Genomic DNA, 20,424 nt, shown 5'->3' with positions numbered 1-20,424 from the left:
AGATGGTGTTATCTATATGCACAGAAAAAAAAATCTATCAAAAGTAATTTTTAGAGTTCATGACTCCCTTTTAAAGTTGAGTCACGGCAACTCAGAAGTTTGGCTTGAGGGGGAAAGGAGTACAAAATATATCCTGATCTCTTTAGAGCATTTCTTAGACAAATGTTTTGGATTTATTTGTTTGTTTCCCTGGAAATCTTTTATAGCCTGATAAAAATGGTTCATTTAGCTGTTTGGAATTATGATGAGCTGTCTGACTAGCAAGGCTTAGAAGAAATCACAAAAATAAACACTGAAAATGTATTAAATTGGCAATATTAAACTCTCAAAAAACCCCAACTTACAGAATGCCCTCGCTACCTTAATTTATTCCATTGTATTATGATACAGCTGAGACTTCACTACCACATGCTACTTTTTCCTTAGGATCTACCTTATACACAGTAAGAAGGGATAGCACTCATTGAATGAGAAACTCTTTGATATTTTGTTTCAAACCCTTTGTTCAATTTCTGTTCTTGTAACAACATTCAGCCTCATTGTTAGATGCACCAGCTTACCCCAGCCATGGGCAGACCATCACTGGAACAGCCACGCTCAGGCCTTGTTCAAGTGGAGTCTTTGAAGCAAATTTACTTACCATGCTCTACATTAAATGCAGGCCCACAGACTTTTTTTTTTTTTTTTTTCAGATCACATAGTTGACCAAACCACAGTGAATATATAGCCCACAGGTGACCCCTAATGAGACGTGTGCAGCTGGATAATTTTGCTACTCCTATCACACTAAGAAATGTATTTCCCCTTTTTTCTTTAAGCAGATATGGTGAATTTTGGGTTAAAAACTCCAAAAACACAACAAAGGCGCAACACCACAGAACTACTTCGTTTGCCCCTGCTTTCAGAAATGGCTCAACCACATCTGCTTTATATACCACACGCAAAATATTTCCCACATGTTTCTGTAAAAACAAATACATACGCAAGCCAATGACGGCATTGGTGGAACATTCTCTGACACAAAGTTTCATCCCCTAAAACTTGGCAAACTTCTACCTGCCTCAGGGTAGGAGCTCGGTACAGCCACTGCTCCCATCAGCCTGGGGAAGCTCCTTGCAGGTACGTGCATTGCCGAGCGCACGCTCCGTACAAAGCCAGAAGCGACGCTCGCTGCACGCCCCCGACGCTACCCCGCTACTATAAGGGGAGAACCTGCGTGCCCCCCCCCCGCGTGCTGCTGGGGGTTCTATAGCACTTTACCAGGACAGCGAGTAAGAAGCGTCCCTGGGTTTTACGGGTCAAATCCCCAAGCAGCTCCCAGCTGGAGCCACGGGCGCACGGAGCAGCCCCCGGCTGGCGCCCGCCGCCCGCGGAGAAGAGTGCCCGCTCACCGCAGGAGAAATTCCAGGAGCGCAGTCACGCCCCGTGAACAGACTCCCAAACCCAACTGCAGAGTGGGAGCCGACATGCCCCCTTTCCCAGGGTCACCGTGAGACACCTCTCGCGTCCCGCCGCTGCCCCCGCCTGAAGAGCGGCTCGGCACAGCCCAGCCCACGGCTCGGCGCAGCCCCGCCGGCTCCGCGGCACCGCCCGCCGGCGCCTGCCCAGCGGGGCGCGGAGCGGGGCGCGGAGCGGGCAGCCACCACCCCCGCGCCTCCCGCCGCCGAGGGACCGGCGCTTCTCGTCGCGCGTGGGAAGACCCCCGAGCCCCCTCCCTCAGCCCCGGCGGAGACCGGCGACGGACACCGAGCCCCGCGGCGGCGGGGGCTGCCCCCGTGCCGGAGGGTCGCGCTGGCTCGTCCCGCAGGGCGCAGCGCCCCGAGGGCTGCGAAGGACCAGCCGGGGCAGGCGCTGGGGGTCCTGCCCGGGGGTCCTGCCCCCTCGTGGGCGGGGCGACCCCTCCCCGCGTCGCCGGTCACGTGCTCTCGGCCGGGGCGGAACCCCGGAGCCGCACGCACCTGCGGCGGCCCCCGCCTTTGTGCAGTGCAGGTGCAGCGCCCGCCCCCCTGCCGTGACGTCACGGAGCCGCTCGCGGGGCACCATGGGAGAATCCCAATGTTTTCCAACGGATGCGCTCAGCAGCGCGGCGGCTTGAGGCGACTCCGGGAGCGACGCTCGGGGGGGCGTCCCGGGAGGGGGCGTCCCGGGAGGGGGCGGCGGCGGGGGGCCGGGCCGGCGGCCCGCGCCCCGGCTCTTCCCCACCCCGCCAGGCAGCATGGCCCACCCCCCTGAGGCGCCCGAAGCTGCTCCCTGAGTGCCCGGCGCCGGCGGAGCGCCCCGCCGCAGCCTGCCCACGGCGCCGGGGAAGATGCTGCCGCGGCTGGTCTTGCCCGGCTGACGCCCCGCCGCCGCCGCACCCCCGTCCCCATTGTCCCCCGGCCGCCTCCGGCTCCATGAGCGCCTCCTCCTCCCCCCGCCTCTGAGCTTCCCGCCCTCCACCTCATGGCTGCATCGGAAGAAGGGACCGGCTGCTTTCTCCCGCGAGGCAGGTCGCAGAGTGACCCCAGCATCCTCACCGACCCCGCGGGCCCCGGCGCCGGGGAGCACCCAGGTAACGGCCCCGCGCTCTCCGGCAGCGCTAGCCGCGGTGGGGGGCGGGCGCTCCGCGGGGCTGTAGCACGCCTGGCCGCGGGCAGGCAGCGGGGACCGTGTTTTGTGCAAGTGCTGAAGTGATGCGGCGGCGGAGCCCCGCACCGGCTGGCAGCGCGGTGTCCCCGCGGCTCCCCGGCGGGCGGGGGGCTCCGCCGCGCTCCGGCCTGGCAGCGGGGCGCGCTGCCCCAGGCGCTCGCTCGGCTCCTTTGGTACTTTGGTGGGGTGGGGGGAAATAAGGGCTAATAAAGCCGGCTGTTTGCAGGGGGTCACCATGGAGACGGGGGGAAGCAGAGTCATAATTAAACGCTTTCTCCCCACCAGAAGGTAATTTTCACTTCACAGGGAGAAGCACAGTCTTAGGAAGTGTAGGCACAGAGGGCGGTGCTGGGGGACACAGCCCAATCGCTCGTATACAAATAGAATATTGTGATTAGATTATTTTTTTTCCCTTTAACAATGGTTAATGGTGTTTTCAGCTTAACTTCACTTTCAGGAATAACTCCAAATGTCTGTTGGTGGTGACTCAGTAATTTCAGATTGTCAGAATCTAAGCAATGATAAAACCCCTTTAGAAAAAAAAAATACATCACTTTGATGTGATGTGATTGCACGGAAAGGAGCAACAACAAGCTAGAAGCAAAGGCTGAGAGCCAGTTTACTCTCAGTTTATGTGAATAGGTGGTCATATAAGAACTGGAAGGTTTCTTTATGAGAAAAGGAGTAATCAAAGCAGCGTAAGACAATGAATGGGGTGTTGAGCATCACTGCCCATTACACTGAATTCTAAACCTAGAAATGGGTTTGCGTTTTGGGATCAGCCTGGAGGAGACAGACCCTGAATGCAATTTTGGATTGAACTTTATTTAGTTCCAGCCTTTCTCAGATTATTGAGTAAATAAAATATTCCAGGCTCTTTTCATACACCTGCTATACTGCTTCCTTCTGAGTCAATGAGGATATTAATATTTGTAACTATTTTAAGTTCTATTTATTTTGCCTTATCAAGCAATTCTGAAGCACCTCGCTCTGGAGTGAATTACAAATTAAATTAAGGCAAACAGTAGATGATTTATCTCTGATGCCCAACTGTTCCGATATCCTAAGTGAAGGGAACAAAGGACTCTTCTAACATGAACTGCTCGACTCACTCCCAAAGGGGCAATCTTGACTGAAAGAGGAATGTATGTTTCTGCCATTTGATTTCTGGAAGCAGAACTAATGAAAGGAAGGCATATGCAATCTCAGTTTTAATTCCGCTATATTATTTTCTGCTAATTAATTGTTTTGGCCTTTGTGAAACATACAACAAAGAAAGTACACAACATGTCTGACAAATAGACAAAGATAGAAACATTATTATGCTTTTTGTAAGAAGAAAGAACTATCAATACTAAGTAGCATTTTTTCCCCCTAATACAGACTTCATCAGATAAGACAGTGTCCCATTGCATGGCAGAAGCTATACTAATACGCAAGGAAAGATGTCTTTTGTGGTATTGACTTATACATACACTATGTGGAGAGAAACAAAAGGTGATAAGTACATATGTTTTTTGTCCAGGTAGGTATAAATAGTTACTAGTAGAGTTAGCACATTTGGTAGGCTTTTCAGGTTTTAAATTCCTTTCTCAAATAGCATTGAACATCTGTGTGCTTCAAAGTGATAAAAAAATGAACATAGATGACTTAATTTAAATGATATTTTACCCTGCAGTGTTGTAATTAATCACTTACTATGAGCAATTTCATACAATTGGCTACTCAAAAAACCGAAATACAATTTATACTAGTGTAAGAATTATGTATGTCATATGACAGAATTGTAACTTATTTTATTATTCTGGAAAATAATTATCATAACACCAACATAGCAATCTACGGACTCTTAAGTGAAAAGAAAGTCTTAGGGGCGCTAAATGATACATGCAGAGTTTGTGTTTACATCCCAACCCTTCTGGCAGATGAACCATTTAGAGAAGTAAGCTTGAACATATAGGATTCTTTGATAATTTATAAACTAAATTACTTTTAATTAACATTTAAGTCATGCATTTAAATTACTCAGACAAATAAGCCAATAAAAAAATATGGATATAACTGAAGGATCACTACAAGAACATTCCTGTATGGCATTTGAATGGTACAATATTCCCACTGGAGATGCACTCTTGTTTTGCAACATTTTCTTGAATATGATGTGGTGAAGGATTATTCTGCACCAATTCATTTGGTTATGTCTACTTTAGGGAAGTGTACAGAGGTAGAAAATGTGGTAATAGATGAAGCCAGCATATACTCTAAAGAATTTTATGGGGTTCATGTGTGTTTGTTTAAAGACATCATTTATATTCCTGTTCCTGACCTATACAATTACAGTATTATTTTTTTTTTAGCCCAGCTTTATACAGGAAATTTCAGTGACATAGCTGAGAATGTAGAGGTGGCAGCATACAGCTTTTCATGTATTTACCCAAGACGATTCCCTGATGCGATGCTGCATTTTCCCTTCTCTGTTGAAATGCCAGCTTAACAGTAGTATTGACTGTACACAGCATGATTACAAGACTTGCTGGCTGGCTTGCGTAAGTTCAGAATCTTCTGTCACTGGACATATGATCTCTTTTTTGCTGATACTGAGTAATGTAAACATCAGATTCAAGGAACTCAGGATGAACAGACTGCAGATAGCAAGTGTTAGTTCACCTTCCTATGGCTTTCATTTGCAGTTTTTTAAATGAACTATTTGCTTGATGTCAAATCCCAAAAGGAGTTTCCCATATGAGAACAAAGCTCAGATTTTTGAGTATTTTTGTTTGTGGTTTTGTTGTTTGTTTTTGGGTTTGGTTTGTTTGTTTGTTTTTTAAAAAAAGAACTCTTATCTTCTTTCAACAAGAGCATGGAATAACTAACTGGTTCAGATAACCTTAGATGTTTGTTTTTGAGAAGTTCTGGACACTCGCAATCCTGACTGGTGCCAGCAGAAGTGCAATTACTCCAAACCCTGAACAATCGGGGCTTCCTATCTAGTGTGCTTTTTTTCATAAAGCATTCACTGTAGAAATGAAAACCTATTTTACAATGTTGATTTACTATAACAGATGTAATCTTTCAACTACAGTGAATTTTATCACATGCAAAAAACTTAAAAAATCAACACATGCCACTATGAGCTTATTAAAAGTTCCTATAGTAAGATAAACAAGGTGTTCAGTAAACTACACTAGAGGCAGTTAATAGCTATTTATTCTAAAACAGAGATACCAGTTCACTGATTTAGATCCTTCACATGAAATTTTAGTTAAACAGCAGCTTCTCACAGTGATCATTTAAGATGTCACAGTAATGGTCTGAGTAGAAAATATGGAATTAAGTTATCTGTACAGGTTCTAATGACAAATAGATAATTTCACCCAGCATTTAAATGGTGCGTTTAGTTCCTATTGATAGTGTAGAGAATATTGGAAATAGTATAAGAAGGATAAAAAGGAATGAATGTTTCTTTGTTTTAAATGAATCAGTTATTTTCTCCTTTAAAACAAAATAATGCATTTCAGCCTGTGATTTAAGTGAACTATTTTATGGCCACGGAGCAATATTTTGTGAGAATTGCTATAGCACAGTGAACACTGGACTTCATATTTCAGTCATTATTTGAGCACAGTCACTGAGTGAGCAAGCCTTAAAAAGCAGTATTTCCTGAATTTGAGAAACACACATCAAAATACTTGCGTCTTGCTTAACTATGGACTGTCCCTAGACTGTGCTGTTGTTAACAAAGTGAATTTCATTTTTCTTATTGTGCCAGAATCACAGGAGAAGAATCACAATTAACACATCTTTCACTTGGAAATCCTCATAGGAAGGAGTTCTGAAACCAGTAGCATCCTTCCCTGCTGCCATTAAGATGGCTGTTCAATGTCCCATTGTTTTCACTTGAGTCTGGGAGAAGGCCAGAATATCCAAATTATCAGATTTTGTGTGTAAAGACCCAACTTGATTGATTATAGATCTGGGGTTAGCTCTGAGCTGAAAAGCTACTCTAGAAGATATCATATCCTGCCATAACATTAAGGGGAGTTTTTTGAGGCAGTTAAGAAAGTGTAAAAATGATAAAATACTAGTTAAGTTCTAATTTAAAAAAAAATAAAGGTGATGGAAGATGATTTAGATGACAACCAAGACAGCAATAACTTAAGAAAACATAACATAAAGAGGGATTTCATTAGTTCCAGAGATCGTGATTTTTTCCTTTCCCCTTTCTTGTTCCCCTCCTCCATCTTTCCAGGAAAGCATCAAAAGATAAAGGAGAGTCTGAAGAGGGCAGGAGTATGAAACTCAGAGCAGATTTCAGTATCATCATCTATCTGAGAGACACTTGAAGGAAGCCAAAATATTGCTCTCATTATATCCTTTCAGCAGTCACAGGACATAGAAAAGATTGACAATCTCATTTGATTTGTAGTCATAAAAGATAGCGCTCCACAGTCTGGAGAAGAGCACACCACGTCAAAACTCTGTATTACTTGAGGAGATACAGACAACCCTGACAATGTGTGAAAATGTCACCCCCTCCCTTAATTTTGGGATAATTCATTTTAATTTGTGTAAGTATACATTGGTACCATCATGTTTTCTCCCTATGCTGCTACTTTTCCTCCCAGGCACCATGCAATTAAAAAATGCTTTTTTGGGATGGACATTACTGAGTTCCTCAGTGGACCTTGCGAGTGGTCCACCATGTATTCCTTCTCCTCCACTGTAGGATCTGTACCAAGGCAAGGAACTGTTGTGGTCAAGTGGTAGTGATAGATGTTGTTAACAGCTATATTAATGTAATTTCTTAGGATTCTTGTTGGAGAGGACTGAGGAAGGGGGCATCTAAGCCTCTACACTATTTGCTGTGGTGTGCCTCAAGATCTGACAAGTTAAAGCGACTTCAGAATAGTTGTTCCAGATACGTACAGCTATGTAACTTCCAAAACTCTATTTCCCTTTTTATTTCTATTAATACCGCGTGTAATCAGCAGCACTGTGCACTGAATTAACTGAAGGAGAGAACAACTGCATAAAACTCAAGGCTCCTTCATGGCTGTTTCTAGTTATCATAATTCAAAAGTTTTGTAGCAGGAAACGTTCTTGTAAGTAGCAGGAAAACATGCTAGGATGCTAAGAAGAGAACTGAAGTGTTATGTTCCTTTACACAGTCTCTCTTTGGCTGAAGGATGATCTGTAAGAATGAAGGAAAGCCTCACAGGCAATATAAGGGCATCGGCCATCTAAGTAATGCTGAGGGAAAGTCATAACACAATAAAACGTCAAGTATAGGAATACTCTATACTAGGGTCTTCTCTTTATTCTTCTGTTTTAAGGCAGTAACCTAGCCTGAATGGACTGTACTACTCCCTTCATATGCCAATTATTGTTTTCTCATAACTTTTTAGGGTTCATTTATGCTACTAAAGATCTACACGTTGCTGACATATTTTTGTTCCTTCAACAAGTTTTGAGTCTTGTGCATAGTGTTAGGGGGCTTGTTAGCAACTGGAAATCTATGCTTTTCCCCCTTAACCAAAAGGACACTGGTAAACTGCACGGTGTTAGAAGCTACTGGCAGGGGAGGTTTGAAAATGCAAAAGCATATTAGAAGTATAGTAAGTCTGTGCTGCAGATGCTTGTAAAGAACAATGCAAAGGCAAAGAGAAAGGGGTACAACCGGAGTGCAGATAGATTGATGCCACCTTTCTGAATCTGTTCTAGTCATTTTTGTTGCAAATCTATTCATTCCAGGGCCATAAATCAGAAAGTCATGTAACCGTGTGCTTAACTTAAAACGTGTGCTTAAGATGTAAGGAAATTGAGTGAGCACCAGGAGAGAAAAAGATGCTGTTGGTGCCCTGCCTGTTGGTTGGCTGGTGCTCTCATCCTTTTGCAGTCACTTAGATGACTGCAACTTAAATCAGGGACCTGAAGGGTCATCTGTGATGTCTTTAGCTGTTGCATACAATTTCAAATTTGATACTAATACTTCACCCATGTTTTCCACCAGAAACATTTTGGTTTCCATTTAATTTTCCTGTATCAACAAGTCTATTCTGTTAACAGAGTTTGTTTAGCCTCCATCGTATTTCTTCTGTCTGAAACGGGAAGTGTACCAGGTTTCCTATATCCTTTCCCAACACTCTTAATTTACGACCAAAATTAAATTAGCTAGTCAGTGCTTTTGCTCCACTTTATGACTCGACCCTATATTTCATATATATCAAGTTTTGCGATTCTCAAGTTCTCTCACTCAAAGTTAGAACATACCTGTTCAACCAAAGGGCTCCCAGCAGAAACTTACTGTGCCAGACATAATGGGGAGTGTGCTCAGGAATACTCAGTAAAGACTAGAAACATGCAGGGTATTAGTTTACTTAATATCCCATATCCTTTTACATTGAAATCCAAATTTCAGTCCTGTAAGGCTCCCCAAAATATTTATTTGTGGATATGTAGAGGGTTTTTTTAATGACACAGCACCAGAAAAATCATCACCATATTACCAAGTATTGCAATGCGAGTTTTACTTTAACAAATGGTCAATTGTGCTTTTGGGAAGGTCTTTTTCTTTCTCATCAACTCCCTGATCCCTTGGTGGTCTGATCTAACTGGAGCCGAAGTCCCTGTGATGCAGAGAAAGTTCACTGGAAGCACAGAACTCCCTTTTTTTTCTCTGTCCCACAGTGGAGAATCTCCTCCTACTCCACAAGCCCTCCTCCCCGGTGCATGACTTATCTTGTTTGCCTGGCAGTTCTTCTCCAGCGTGTTCCAGGAGGGGAGAGAAGGAAGAGGGGAGAGGAAATTTCTATTTCTGGAGAGGAGAATGGCTACAGTGCACTTGGGCAAGCTGCATAGATGCAACTCGATGTAGATTCTATTGCTCTGAATGTGTAGTTTTAGTACTGCACATATTTCGATTTGTGGCAATGGTGTGTTGTCATTATGTTGCATATTACTCAACAAGATGAACACTTAACACAAACTGCTTCATGCTGGTTGCCTGGGTATTTTACTGACTGAAACTCTACTTAGTTTATTTTTTGGGATTCAAGAGAGAGCTTGGTGAAGTTATGTTTTCATGCTACTTTTGCAGCAGTTAAATGAGATCGGTTAATAAGTATGCTATTCATGTTGAGCGTTGTTTTTAGGCTTTTCCAAGGTATGACTGTTCCCAGTGTTTGGAGATTTGTATCTAGCCAAATATTAGAGTTCTGTAAATGAAATAGAGACCTTTAATGGGAAAAAAAGAAAGTGTTTTACAGTTCTCTTTTATCCTAAATCCCAAGTTGGCAAGTAGTTTTAATGTTGCTGAAAAGATACTTACACCATTTAAACCTCTTTATCCAAGAAGGGGAAATACTGGTTATACACCCTTATAAACCTAGACTGGATTTATGAGAGTGAGGTCATCAAATTTGATTTACCTGGTGTTTTATGAACTTTTTTTGCACCTATAATTACTTCTGCATCCTTGAGTAATAGCTGAGGGTCCTGATTTCCTCCCAGCTTTACAGTCATTGTCTTCTGAGCAGAAAGATTGGACAGAATCCCACTTCAAAATGCAGAAACCTAAGGGATCAACACACAGTGCAAATGTGCATCTGCTCCCACATTCAGAGACCCAGTGCACCGCTGTTCTGATACTCCAGATGCTAGTTGCTTCTCTTATTCTCAGTGCTACTAGCAAAGCTCTTAGGACACGTAAAGGATTGGGTCTAAATTCGAATGTAGCAGAGTTAGAGTAGGTAGTCTTATCACGTGTCAGAACTTTTTCACTAGTTGTCTGATCTAATAGTTTCTGTTATCCCTTGTTGAATCAGAATAAATTTATTAGTTCTAGAATGTCTTAAATAGTATGTCTCCCCTAGTTCCTGGGAATCCTTTCTCATGCACCAGAAGGAACCTAGTTACGTGCACACAAGTTTTTTCTTCACACTTCTGTTTGGTTGCAGCAAATATACTCTTGCATTAACAGCAGCAGGGATAACATTGCACACTGTGAAAACAATGCAGGATTGATTTTTAAAATATTACATTGATATCTAAATAATGCATTTGCATCTTAGTGAAGAAATCTTTAGGTCTTTACAACCATCAAAGCAAGCTGTATCTCATACATCACACAGAGGAGTATTACAGGTCTGTCATACACTCTCTACAAAGGGCACTTCTCTTTCTCTCCTTAAGTCTTTTCATGCATCCTAAAAGAACTATCACAAATCACAAAAAAGATGTAGGCTCAGATTCTCCAAATACAGATGTCTCATCTGAGAAATACCTGTGGGCTATATCTGAAATAATGCATGATTGTGCCAGTTGCTGTGCAGCATATAAAGAGAAACTGTCCCCACTTTAAGTAGTTGCAGTCTAATTTGAAAAAGACAGAAAACAGTGAAAAAACCCAGGTGTTTCTTCTATTTTACATATGGGGAATTGAGCTGTAATTAATTGCCTTATCTGAGTTTCTGTAGGAAGCCAGTGGCACCACTGAAAGTTGACTCTGGAGGCTCAGTCCCATACCTTACCCACAGAAATCATACACAGCAGTACTACTGTTGTGATGAATGCTGCTTGTGTATCTACGTGTTTCAGAGTCTAGTAATCAACTCATGGGAAAAAACTGGAGGGGAGAAAAAATTGTTTTTTATGGAAAAGGAAATCTGTTATCATTGTAGAGAACTTTTATTTATTTATTAAAATCTAGCTGCAGTTTCTTGTTCTATGGCTTCCAGTGTTTCATGTTAATAATAATGGAGAAAATAGTTTAGGCAAGTACATCTTGGAAATTTGGTGAATTAAGGAAAAAAAATATTTCTGAAACTCTGCTCTTTGCATAATGTTACACTGGGACAGTTTATTTAAAATCACAGGCAAGTCCGGTCTCTCACTTGGAGATGTTGGACAAGAATTTTTATTTGTTAAAAGTCTTCGGAGATTTGGTCTTTGTGCTGAATATTGTTTCAGCTAATAGGAAAAAAAGGGAAACCATGGGCTTTGATGGAAGATGGACAAGAATTTCTAATTACCTTTTAGTACTTCTCCTTCCTCTTTGTGCTAATGTACCTTCTAATGACCTTTTTTGATATGAAGTAGAGGTAGTTGTGAACTTGACATAGAAAATTTCAATCAGAAAATATGTATTTGTCCACATGTTCCCACCAAGCTTTGGGCAGGTATGTGTATGCCAGTTTCAGTAAGGACAGAATTTAAAGAAAAAAAAGAGATCAGTAAATGAGCATCATTCTCCTAAGTTAGGCAGAAAGGGCACTTGAACAGAATGGAAATGGTTCAGTGTATCAGCTGGACTACAGAGTACTGAAACCCTGTCTTATCTTTCTCTCTTAAATGTTACAGGCTTTATTTCAAAACAAAAGTAAACTCCAAATTTGATTGCACATTAAGTACAAGTACTCAGACTTAATTTGCACACATAATAATTTCTGCACACAATTAGTTGCTTCTCTGTGCAAATAAGATAAACTTATATGTCTGTCAAATAATAAAAAAACTTCACACTTCAGCTATGAATGAAGATAGTTAAAGATTATCCAGTCAGTTAATTTTGCACCATACTTTGAAAATGCCATGAGTTACATAATACTGGAGTCATGTTTATCTGGAAACTTAACTGTTTATGTTTGTGAGTAGTTAAGTAAAGTATTAATCTTTCACAGTCTTTAGGTTTGGAACTTGATTTTAAGAATGCCCAATTCGTGCTGTAATGAACAGGCTACACCATTTATTTGTTTATTTATAACATCACGGCATTTTTAAACCAAATTTGTGGCTTTGTATTTTTAAAATTTAATACATAGAATTCATTACCCTGGCTTCTCTAAGCAGGTCAGATCTATAAATACCAACATGTAAGTAAAGCTAAATACGATACCTTCATTTTGCTTCTAAATGTAGCTAGAGTTTGTATGCAAATACAATGGATTCTTTGTGCACATTAAATCCCATGCTTTTGTTTGAAATTCAAGTTGATTTATGGTCTAATGTATACACAATTTATATGTGCCCTAGAGAGAACATCATATACCTACTTGACGCAGGTCAATAGCTTCATGCTCGAGTCTGCATGAATATTTCAGTAAGATGATCTTAATCAAGGGGAATCTTATCTTGCTTTCTGTAGTACAGTAATATCCTGTAATCACACATAGTTCACGCATGCAGACCTGTGATTATAACTAAAGAAAGGCATGTCCTTATGCATAAAGCACTTCATGATTGTTGCATATAATGAAGAGACAGTACTTGTGTTAACTTCCTTATTCTAATTTATTTTTTTTAACATCCTGAAACTGTTCTGTTGCTGCATAAACAGCAGCTGGACATAGATCACTGCATTACATCAAACCAGTGAGGCCTTCAACCTTTTCTAAGAGCTGCTACATCCCTCAAGGCCGTGCAGTCTTCCCTGTGCCTTGCCCATGTTGATCTGTTGGGAATGTCTGTCACAATTCATTCAGTTGCTCACAGAAGTCTGCATCTTACCTCTAAACTAAACAGCCTGCACCAAGACTTGTGGGTTTTATCCTCATAAGAACATAAGAAATGCTCTGCTGGGTCAGAACTGTGGTCCATCTAGGTCCAGAACTAGGACAGTGTTCTTGACGGGGCCAGCAGAAGATGCTATTTAGGGAGAGCGTACTTGCCTAGGCTTGAAGCTTGAGACAGGCTGGAAGCAAAGTGCAGGGTGGCTGAATGAACACATGAGAACACCAAATTAAAATATTCAGGGTCAATCTTCTGTGTCTGACTTCAAATAACATAAGTATTGATGCTTTGGGCAAGTTTGCTGAGCATCTAGAACCAGCCCTGCCTTCTTGGGGAAACTCAGACTTCATTAGTAGAAGTCAGTCTAAGAGAGTGTCTTGGCTCCTGCAAGTACTTTTTAATTTTTTCATGATGAATTATATGGATTGGTGTGAAATATTTAATTTAGCTAGAGCAAACATTCTCAACAGAAAGGTTAACCACTATTCCGCAGAAGAATTATACGCTCTTCCCAATTTCCAGGTCTTGCCGTGTAAGAGATGAGATGAGATTGTTCCACAAGAAGTAACTGTCTAAGCCAGAATAGCTCAGCCTCCAGAGTTAAAATGCTTTTGGTTATGTATGATGGGCAGAGTTGGAGAAGATGACAGCAAGTCCAGGACTAGAGCCTGGAAAGTCTCCCACACAATACTTAGTGTTGCAACTTTATTTCTGTTGGACTTGACAACTGTGGTGAGGGAACAGAGAAAAGGAATAGTTAAAAGATTTCTTTTCAACCAGCACACATTATGGTCAGCTGTGTAGTGGCCACTGCTGAATATGCACTTGAGGGATCACAGAATTACCGTAAGTGTTGCAGTGAATTGTTCCCTGCATTTCGGATGAGCATGGCAGAGTGAGACAGGTGGATTAAGAACCTTAAATCTTGACTATCCCAAATTGTTTCAGCAGCAGAGAGAAAATGACAGGACAAGTGAAAAACACATTCACTCAACAGTGTGCCAGTCACCTCTAACGATGTCTCAGAGCAAGGGGGGATTTCACAAACTACTGCAGAAAAGGGGAGAGAAGTTGGGCAGACTTTCACTGGCAGGCTTTGGCAATCTCAGCTGTTGAGACTGTTTGACGAATTCAGTTCTGTATGCTTGCCTTCCCTCCAACTACCTAAATCCTCAGCCCCTTTTGGGTTGCTCACAGTGCAGGATAGCGTATGTAACCCTGACTTAACTGCGTTTTTCTGAAGTTTGTTCTTTGCAGGTGGGATTTCCATAATTTTATAAGCTCTGCATTTATGATAGAAGAAAAAAATTGTTGGGTTTTTTTAAAAAAAATTATAGCAGTATGCAGACTGGGTAGCAGCTTTCTGGGATTGCAGAGGTTTCAAGGAGAAAAGTGTCCTATTTTTCAGATACAGCAGCTCAGCATAACTTAGCTAAAATGTTTACTTCCGTAACAGTTGCTCATTTGACTGCTCTGTGTTACAATGCCTAGAAGCAGAGAATAAGTACTCATATTAGAGTTCTAACTATGCAGAGAAAGCTGTAGAAAAAAGGAAAATGGAGCCTAGTCTTTCACTCATACAAATTCCTCACTTGTTCACCATGAGTTTTAAATGCCTAGTTTCTTGTTTAACTCAAGAAAATTTTTGGAAAAATCAAAACTGAGATAAACTGCGTATATCACTTCAGATTTCATGTATGAGACACTTAACTCTAGAGAACCTAGCAATCTGTTACACTTCTTCCTGCAAGTGAGGAATGTAAGTGAACTTACTGTCATCTGGGTATCCCCTGCATTTAGGAACATAATAGAGGTCCTGAAGAACATACTATTTTACTGTAAACTCCTGATACTAATTCAGAATTGAATGATGTGGTAGAAAAAATTATGTCCTCACTAAAACCATCACTCTGCTAGATCTGTAATAAGAGCAAATATCAGCCATTGCCTGAGGCTAGTTTACTTGAACCCTCACAGTAGTGGTTAACTTGAAAGATGACATGATCAGATGCGTATTTTCTTAAGGCAAACATAGGGTATGTGAACAACAGCTGTCAAGATAGATAGCAAATAGACTTCTTAGTGTTATGGTGCACATTTTCTGCTGTAATTCAACCAGAAGAATAAACTGAAAGGAAGCCAAGTAAAAGAGATCATTTTAACAAACGAAAATACAAAGATTCATCCTTCAAAAATCCAGAATATTGTGTGTGAATGAAAACTTTTTAAGAAGGGGCCCTAACTTTTCTAGAACTCTATCCTGTATCTCTTCTGTAGTCCAAGAAGCTGTCTTTGCAAGACAACACAGGCTGATCTAGAAAACTGGCATTCCTCCTGTCTGAGTTAGTGCTTTTCTACATTTTCTTGTTCTCTTGCAAAAGAGTAGAGCTTATTGCAACTTTTTTTTAATTTTCAGTCTGTTTTCTCTACAGATTTTTCACTTTTCTACCATCTAGTCCTGAGTTCATTCGGTCAACTAGCACTTTTCTTCTGCCTTAGCAAATGCAGGAGTCTTCTGCTCCGGATGCCTTTCTCCTGAATTATTCTGTAAATAGAATGGGTGTTACTACTGTAACAACAGAGAAGACAGCAAAGCCTGCCTTCCTATAGTTTCAGCATTTTCAGACCCCAGTTTGATCTTAAACTGTCAAAAATCTCACTTATGACTTAAGATTGGATCCTCTATTGTCTAATGAAGTGTCAGTCTGACTGAAAACTATTTCCTTAGGGAACTTAGAACATCTCTCCTGTGTGGATGCTTTAGTGTGTGAGCAAAACTGACCTCACACTGAGGCTTTTCCTACAGGTAATACTTAATAACATCAGTAATGTCTTTTTTTCATGAACTGTATCCTTTGTTGAAAGTTGCCAGTAAGCTCCAAAGTTATTGTGGGCAACATGAGTTAAAAAGTCATTAAACAACCCTTGTTTCTGAAATAAGAACCCAGGAGCAAAAAATAGAAGACTGTTTTCAGTAGCTTGGTGTTCCATTTATATTTTTCTCACTCTTGCTCTCATAACATTACTTCTAGGATGTGATTCGGCTTTATTACAACACAGCAAAAATTTTTAGTTCTACCAACCTCTTCAAAAAACCCCTGCACTATGACCTGGGGCATTACTCATCTGATGTGGGAGATGATGTTTTATATAATCAGCTCTCTTGTGTCCTGCACCTGCAGAAAATTCATTCCACTTCACATCCTGGAATTTAATATTTCTCTATTCCTCTATTGTTTTGCCTGTTGAGCATGTTAGATATATTTTGCAGTAACTTACTAAAAAAACCAACAACCCGCCCCCCCCCAACCCAAACAAAAAACTTGCTGTCAAGAGCTTATTCATTTTGAGATCATGGTTTGTTTGGCTGCTCTAATTAAATGATTTTAAAAGAGTTAAGTTACTGAATATGCTCTTAGCAGCTTAGACATCATGAAGATATCAGCAGAGAAATACATCCTAGATTTTTGAATAGGTATGCATTGGATGATGTTTTCACTCTGTACAAAAGGACAGATCTATCACAGGAATACTCCCCCTCCCCCCCCCCCCCCCCATTGTATGAAGATAAATAGGAAGGTTACTTCTGGTGTGTTTAATTAATTCATTTTTAATTCAGATTCCCCTCCTACCCTCCCACAAGAAATTCCCCTGCAATTTGCCATCACAGCATTGCAGAAATATTTTTTTGATCTTGGTAGCCGATGTAAAGTTGTCTGAGAACAAAACCTACTTTTGAATAAGGTAATCTAAATATATGTATCCAAGTAGAAAAAAAACCCCAAAGTTGATACTTTAAATCTTCAAAATTGACTTTCATTTTCAGTACTTTCTTGAAGAAATAGAACCTTAGGTATTACATGATGTTTTTACAGAAATACTAATTTTTAAACACTAGAAAACTTTTTTTTTCCTGCTTCATGTTACTGATCTGATCTTTAGCCTGATAGTGTCTGTTAAAATGAAATCATACAGACTTAGAAATATCTTTTCTGACAGAAAGAGACAAGTCTAAGTATATCGGAGCCAATGGGAATGCATGTAGTTTAGGGATTTTGTTGTTGTTATAGATCATAATATTCTTATAATATAAGAGAGATTACAGAAATATGGCATAGTCTTATTTTGTCTGACATTGTAAAAAAAGACTTAAAGGATTAGTTGTGGTAACTTAGCTGTTCCTTTGCAATGTATTGTGATATAATAGGAAATAATGCAGTGCATATCCTGAACATGAAAGAGAGCCTCTGGTCAGAATCTTGTTAATGCCAGAAATGATTTAAAGCTAGCTAACAGCCCCAGTTTTCTGTCCCAGAAATGACAACACAAGATGTGACACCTCTTACTCTAATGCTACATAAGAGCATATCATGCATATGATTAAATATCATTCAACAGGACTAATTCCTCAAGATTCACTTTGCTTCATTGTTAGAAACCTGAGGACAGCATAAGAAAGCAGGATTAGGTTTTAGATGGTAGCTTCTGTTTTGACAGGGAATGAAACTAACTACTTTCTTTTCCAATGTCTGTTGAGAGGGATGGGCCAAGGAGGCAAAGTGAACTGTTTTCCACTCAAGTAAGCTAAGCACCTAATTTACACATTCATTGGACACAATGCTTTACTCGATGTGCTAACAAATCACCATAACGATGCATTTGCACACCCACACGCATTTATACACATGCTGTTGCTCAGCTTGCACCTGCAATGATGGTGAATAGATGTGTAATTGCGTATGTAAGTTGTTGAAAGAACAGCTACTAGGCAAGGTCTATATAGCTATAGTAAGTGGCTGCTTTTTTCTCCACATTGCTGTGGTTGGCAACTTTTTGGAAGCTGTTTTACTACATAAATCCTGCTCTTCGATTATACAACTCTGAAAGACTTTTCCAAGGAGCCTGTATCAGCTCTACAGGTGTTAGTATTGAGTCATGAAAATGTGGGGTGACTATGTGATGGGCTTGTGTCTCTTGCAGAGTCAGAGAGCTGTGAGTCTCCCAGCTCCGGACTCTTACAAGCTCAGAGCAAAAGCAAGTGCTACATTCAAGTGTGCTGAGATCTTACAGCTAAAGGAAGTTGTGTAGAAGAGGTCAAAAACTGGTCCTAGAAGATTCCCTGAGAATAACAAATACTACATGCTGAAATCTGCAAAATTTGTCTTGTATGTGTTGCTGATGGCAGTACTGTATTTTCTGGCTTACCGCTTCCAAGCTTCCAAGTCAGATTTTGTAGTCACTTGATACCGCAGAGAAGTAATCCCATCTTCAGAGGGGCCACTAACATTAAACATCAAGTCATGTTCCAGACTTTAAAATTGCAACTGTTACTGTGAAATTGTTAATTATACCTTCTCAAAATCAATTTATTGTTCCCTTATTTCCCATGTAACATACACCTGTGCAGAGAAAAAGATCATTGATAACTCAGATGTTTTGTATCCTCCAGAAATAGCACTGAGATTCCTTTGTGGGTGTTTTACCATTTCAACAAGCCTGACTGACCCAGTGCTCCTGCTCTCATCTTGTCATTAGGATAGCTTTCAGAAGGTACGACTTCAAAGCAACTGTTCCAAAATAGTATGTCTGGAGTGGTTTTAAGTGGCTGCTTTGTTTCATTTCATGCCCGTAACACACTCTGCCTTCTGAGGTGTGAAGAAGGCTTCATCTATTACACTGCCATCTAAGCCTACTTGAGGTGACAACCTTGTTATTTAGGATTATTTCTCATGACAGATGGGTTATTTACAGCAGTTGTTTCCCAAAGATGTACATAGTATCCATTTTCATAAATTGTCAGCGGCTTTGGGATCACAAGTATCACAGTGCATTTGTTTAGTCATACCTAGTTATCTGCAAACCAGCAAATTCATAGTGGCTCCAACATCAGATTCCAATGAAAATGATGTTTGAACAGTAATTATATTCTTTTTTTTAGAGTTTTTTCTGAAATGTAAGTGTTCTAACTATATATTTTAATGGGCATTTCATGTCTCCATTTGATACTGCTGTCCACCAGTTTGAGGATAATGGAAGCTCACAGTTGCTCAACTAAACCAGTGTGTCGCTGCAGAACTATTTGCACTATTTAAATGTATGGACACTAAACTGATTCTCTGTCAGGTCTTGTGCTATCATATAAAACATATCCACTGAAAATTGATTTGATAGGCATAATCACTGTTTAATTGTAGTATCTCCTAAGAAGGGTATTTTATATAAGTGAAAATAATAGTGTATTACAAGTATATGGTTTTCTCTAATAAGCAAGCTATTCTGATTACCCTGTCCTAACAGCATAATTGCATTTTGTATGGTCTGTCCTCAGCAATAACTCTGGTAATTACAGTCTACATGTGGTGCAGATCCTGATGGGAGAGGAAGGGGTTTGGGTTTGGGACTTTGATACTGTTGATGTTGTTGCTTGAATCTGAATTTTAAAAGTATGTAGCTAGATTTTTCTGCACTGCAGAAAGCTCTAGGATGAGCTCTAGGATAATGGGGGAGGGTAGCCATCAGGTTTTATTAATTTTTCAGGTTTTACCATTGTTGCTGAAAAAATAATTATTGTGGCTTTTATTGGGGGGGGGGGGGGGGGGGGGGGACAAGTGGGAAAAGGAGAGGTAAAGAGGGAGTGGGAACTGCCACCTGGTTACCTTTATATTTTGGTGTGTTTGCCTGTCAACATATCAAGTGAGAAGCACAACCCAAAGGGTAGCCTGGATTTCCCACATTTCCTTTCTTCAGGGCTCATGTCACTATAAATCCATCAAGCCTGCAGTCACATCCTTGAACCAGCTCTGAGTGAGCTTAGGAGAGGCCAACTCAGAGCACCAACTTTGGCCCTAAGATCCATATATAAGAGGTTGCTAAAACTTCAGCTGTATTTAGGACTGAATTTCAGACAATGAATTACTACTATAAGAGCTGTTTCTCTAAAAAAAATTAGAATACAGAGCCAAGGATGAAGCCATTTGGCCATCATAAGAGATGAGAACAAAGCTTTTAGATTCGAGAGGATTTAATTGTGCAGCAGTCTTGTAGAAGTGCTTGGGCAAATCTAGTCTGCTAGTCCTTAAGAAATATTACATAACCATCCTCATTTTCCAATTTTTTCCACCATTTACACTTGTAACACCTATTCTATTTCCAGAATATTCTTATTCTCCCCTCCCTGAAAAAGACTCCAGAAAACCCAACCCCAACCAAACTCTGACCGCTCAAAAGAGATGAGTCAAGCAATTATGTCAGTAAAGAACTAAGTTATTGCTAATGGTTTTATGCAGAAAG

General features: G+C 40.8%; 1 protein-coding gene across 2 annotated transcripts in view; it reads left to right on the top strand.

Moving 5' to 3' along the window:
* Positions 1 to 1,925: 1,925 nt before the first annotated feature.
* The window catches only part of PHACTR3 (phosphatase and actin regulator 3), a 113,995-nt gene continuing 95,496 nt past the window's right edge, over positions 1,926 to 20,424 (top strand). For both annotated transcript variants that reach the window (XM_037402015.1, XM_037402014.1), the window contains exon 1: positions 1,926 to 2,551. In XM_037402015.1, coding sequence (XP_037257912.1) covers positions 2,443 to 2,551 — 109 coding nt within the window. In that variant the 5' untranslated portion in view covers positions 1,926 to 2,442. The remainder of the gene's footprint in view (positions 2,552 to 20,424) is intronic.

This window comes from Falco rusticolus, chromosome 10, assembly GCF_015220075.1.
Source record: "Falco rusticolus isolate bFalRus1 chromosome 10, bFalRus1.pri, whole genome shotgun sequence".
Lineage (NCBI taxonomy): Eukaryota > Metazoa > Chordata > Aves > Falconiformes > Falconidae > Falco > Falco rusticolus.
Note: the sequence above shows the minus strand (reverse complement) of the source record. Positions and strands in the feature narration are given on the sequence as shown.